The following is a 4,724-nucleotide window of genomic DNA, read 5'->3' on the forward strand; positions in this document are numbered from 1 at the left end:
GGATCATTGCCTTGCTCATCTTTTACATATAACTGTATGGTTTGACATTGTCATGTTTCCTAGCTCTTCTCCTTTCCCTCTCTTGATTAGTTAGTTCTTGAGATCCTGCTTTCCTTTTACTTGTATTATATCTTTCTATTTATATTTCTTCTTCACACCTTCTATTATGACCTGGGAAAATTAATGAAAATTTGTGTCAAACATAAAAATGAGCTGGAGATATATCTCAGTGCAGAGACCCTGGGTACAATCCAGCACTGACAAAAAAAATACAGTGTAGGTATTTTTTTGATTCATATATGTAGTTTATTTAATTCATTTTCATTGCTACGTGTGACCTCATATGTCTAGATCAAGTGAGTATTGATAACCCTGGTGTTTTTTTCTTCCTTCATTTTCCTACCAAGATTCCCACTGGCTTAAAAAAATTGTCACTGAATCTTGCATTCATCAAACTTGAGATGTCCTTTCTTTAATTTCTTTTTACATAACAACTGGCAAGATTTAATATTTAAGAAAAATTAAGTTCATCGTGCATGCTGAAAAGAAAGGACATTCTATGCAGATAGGAAGATTCCAATAAGTCTGTTCAGCAACATGTAGAACAAGAAGCAGAGAAAGAGTACATGTTGGAGGTCTCAAATTTTAATTTTAAATTTTTTTTTGCGGAACTGAGGATTAAACTCAGACCCTTGCACTCGCCAGGGAAGCACTTATTCTACTGAGCCATCTCCCCGGCTTCTCAAACTTTAAATTTTTATATTGTGATTTACAATGCTTCTCTTTCTATTTCATACACGTTAACCATGCTCACTTGATTAACATATTATATGTCTACACAAGCAGAATATAGAAGTTAAAAAACCCCCACAAGGTCCCCTGTAACAACAGAAAAACATCTGTGTATAAAACTGATATAGGGAGTTCCGCTAGATAGCTCAGCGGTCTGAACGCCTGCTGAGGCTAACTCAGGAACCGGGTGAGATCCTCTGCACCACAAGACTCGCCGGCCCCACCTCAGTGGGAACTGAGCTGGCCACAGAGACTGGGTGTGGTGTCACAGCCAGGGATGGGGAGGCTGGAAACAGGAGGATCACTACAAGCCCGAGCTGCGCAGCAAGATACTGTACCAAATAAATAAATAGATAAATACCATCAAACGAATTTAGAACTAGGTATACAGTTTAGTAGCATAAGTACCTGCCTGGCAAGCACAAGGTCCTGAGTTTTATCCCTGGTAGAACAAAAAAAAAAAAAAAACTAATTTAAAAAAATATTGAAATATTAAATTCTTCATGTTGTTTTACACTAAATAGCTGGCCCAAAACTTAGGAAATGTAAGGTTAAATAAAACCTCCAGTGACTTTAGTACTATTGACTGATAACACATTTTCAAAATTAAAGTGTATTAACTAAAAATCTGAAAGAAAAAGTGCTCTGACTCTGTGTAGAACATTCACTAATATTCAGAACAAGAAGAAATTAAAGACACCAAGTGAATGAATGATATAATGTTTAACTGAACTGTATGGTATAAGTTTGCAATGTAAGTAATTTTATTGAAGAATGGAACCTTACGCTAAAACAGCATTATGTAATAAAAACCAACCCACTAAGGCCTTTATTTTTCTGCACCCATCTGCTGCAAAACACCATTTCTTTCTTATGCTCATGGAAGACAGCACACACACACACACACACACACACACACACACACACACACACACACACGGAGAGATCTGTATGAAAATCTCTCTTGGCCAGCACTACACTGGTAGCTTTTGGCCTACTTATTTCACATGGCTGACCTATCTCCAGGAAATGCCCCCTAAGTCTATTGGAATATATTCCCAAAACTAAAAATTTAAGATATGCAGATATTGGTTGAAGAAATGTGCGTTGTGTACTGATTATCAAGTCTCTGCTAAAGAACACATCTATCAGGTGGTTCCCATTAAGCAAATGAGGACACAGAGGCTCGTTAATCAACTAAAGTTTGTCTTCATTCATATATCTAAAACAGGGTCCTGGGAAAAATTCAGATTAGGTGACTTTATTGTGACACTAAATGATCATCAGTCTCCTGTTTGTGTCTTTCTCAGGAGAGGAAGACCGTAGTTTTCTGGGGTCCTTATTTTTAGGAAAATTTAATGTCTATATCTTTCTTTTTTAATTTTGTAAGTCTCTATCTCTGAAGAACAAGAAATTGTCTTCATTTTCATCTTTTTCATGACAGCATCACATTGTATCCATTCTGGTCTTTAGCTACTAGGTACTAGTTTAATATATTTCATGATATGCCACCTATCTCATTAAAGGAAGCAATTTTCTTCAGGTGAGAGACCTTTGACATTATTATCCAGATTACTTGCTAGACCTTTTGTTTCCATCTCAAGGGATGTTGATGAGTTTCAGGCTTACAGGGAACATTTTCTAATGTTTGCCCTCTATCACTAGGGTAGGTCCCTTACATTTGCTTCGATTAACTTAATGGGTGGAAGAAAGCATGCCTAAAAAGAAGAGAAATTATGAGGCCATGTCCAATATGTAACTACTAAGGAAATTGTGAGATATTCATGATCACATCAGAATGCTAACCATGTGGTCTCCAGAGACCTCAGCAAAGAGTAGTTGACTAAGGATTCAGACCACCTGTCCTCTGACATAGCCTTTGCCAACCACTATGAACATGGTGGCCTACTATGGTCCTCTTCAGTCCACGGGACTGATGTCATTTATAATATGACGAGGGCTTTAGGTGATTCTGGGGCAGTCCACAGCTGAAGACCATTTCTCAAGATGACAGACTTAACACATTGAATTTTAACCTTCTTTGTATTTGAGAGCACGGAAAACTTCTGAAGGAACATCCATGCCTTAATTTTCATTACATGCTTGATACAAAGAGTGAGTAACAGTTCGTATGTTTTCAACTGTGTGTGAATTAGAGGAGGTGTAGAAAGGGCAATAGAGGAAGAATAAAAGTGAAGATTTGAGTGCTATTGTGCTTCAATATCAATGAGAAATATGTTCAAAGCACTAGTTTTCATGTGTTAGAGACACCAAGTTCCTCTAGCGTGTTTATTAAAACAAATCTTACTTGTCTTCTTTCTAGGACTTATCAAAAGAAATACAAAGAAGTATCAGGATTTTTCTTTTCTATTTTGTGGGCTAGGCACCAAATTAAGGACCTATACCTTGCCAGGTAGGCGTTGATACCACCAAGGTATTTTTATCTTCCTGTCCCAGAATGTTTCATACTGAATGTTATCTCAGTTGTGTTCTTGCTGCTTGTATACAAATCATTTATTTTTTGTCCCATGTTTTCCACTAACTTCATTGGCAGAATGGAACCAGTAAACCAAACACTTGTTTCAGAATTCCTTCTCCTGGGACTGACAGATGATCCAGAGCTGCAGCCCCTCATCTTCAGCCTGTTCCTGGCCATGTACCTGGTCACCATCGTGGGAAACCTGCTCATTGTCCTGACTGTCATCTCTGATGTCCACCTGCACATGCCCATGTACTTTTTCCTTGCCAACCTGTCCATCACTGACATCTGTACCAGCACAACCACGATCCCAAAGATGCTGGTAGACATCCAAACACAGGACCATAGCATCACTTACATAGGCTGCCTGTCTCAGATCTGCTTTGTCTTGATTTTTGGTGGATTAGAGAGTTGTCTCCTTGCAGTGATGTCCTATGACCGCTATGTGGCCATTTGCTACCCACTAAGGTACACAGTCATCATGAAGCCTCAGCTCTGTGTCCTGCTGGTTCTGGTCTCCCTGCTCATTACGACTGTGAATGCCCTGATTCACAGTCTAACAGTACTGCGGCTGTCCTTCTGCACACACCTGGAAATCCCCCACTTCTTCTGTGAACTTGTTCAGGTCATCAAACTCTCCTGTTCTGATATCTTCATCAATAATCTTCTGATATATTCAGTGACTAGCCTATTTGCTGGCATTCCTCTTGCTGGGATTATTTTTTCTTATACTCAAATTGTGTCCTCTGTTATGAGGATTCCATCAGCAGATGGAAGGTATAAAGCCTTCTCTACTTGTGGGTCTCACCTTTCAGTGGTGTCCTTATTCTATGGTACAGCTTTTGGAGTCTACATGAGTTCTGCAGTGAGTGATTCTTCCTTTAAGAATGTAGTGGCTTCAATGATGTATATTGTTATCCCTCAAATGCTAAATCCATTTATTTATAGTTTGAGGAACAGGGAAATACAGGGAGCTTTGAGACATTTGTTTAATAAAAAAAGTTTTCTTGGATTGTGCTCCTGATTTTCGATGAGAAGTTGTAGAAGAAATTAAAATGATAGAAATCCTGATGGACCAAAATGCTTGAGATGTCCATCAGTGAATTCTCCCAAAGTAACTACATTATATGTTGACTAAGGATGTCTCCTATTGGATTGAAGACATGACTTTTATTCCTGGGTAGCTCTGTAATGTTTCAAATCCTAATTTGTTTCTCTGTGCTTCATTTCATTGCTACATTTCCATGGAAGCAGCACATCAGTGGTGGTTTTGGAGAAAGATTTTTTTTAACTATTTCAGGTTGCCTTAATGGCAGGTGTGGTGTGGCTTGTGGAGTTGGGGATTGAACCGCAGTCCCTTGGGCCTGACTGTGTTTGTCCAAGCTGCACTTTAAGCAACTGAGCTAACCAGCAAATCCTCCCTTAGTAGTGGTTTTGTATTAGTGAAATTTTA

The 4,724-nt window shown here is 38.6% G+C and overlaps 1 protein-coding gene across 1 annotated transcript; it reads left to right on the forward strand.

The window, feature by feature from the left end:
- The first annotated feature begins 3,344 nt into the window (after nucleotides 1-3,344).
- Nucleotides 3,345-4,295, forward strand: LOC101577977 (olfactory receptor 7G2-like). Its single transcript, XM_004633043.3, has one exon. It carries the CDS (start codon nucleotides 3,348-3,350, stop codon nucleotides 4,293-4,295), a length of 948 nt encoding a protein of 315 aa, XP_004633100.3. The 5' UTR covers nucleotides 3,345-3,347.
- Nucleotides 4,296-4,724: the final 429 nt, after the last annotated feature.

Source organism: Octodon degus, unplaced genomic scaffold (assembly GCF_000260255.1).
Source record: "Octodon degus isolate 3935 unplaced genomic scaffold, OctDeg1.0 scaffold00050, whole genome shotgun sequence".
Lineage (NCBI taxonomy): Eukaryota > Metazoa > Chordata > Mammalia > Rodentia > Octodontidae > Octodon > Octodon degus.

Bases quoted from the DNA above. Each gene is read 5' to 3' on its own strand.
- LOC101577977 (XM_004633043.3), top strand. From the start codon at position 3,348: ATGGAACCAGTAAACCAAACACTTGTTTCAGAATTCCTTCTCCTGGGA.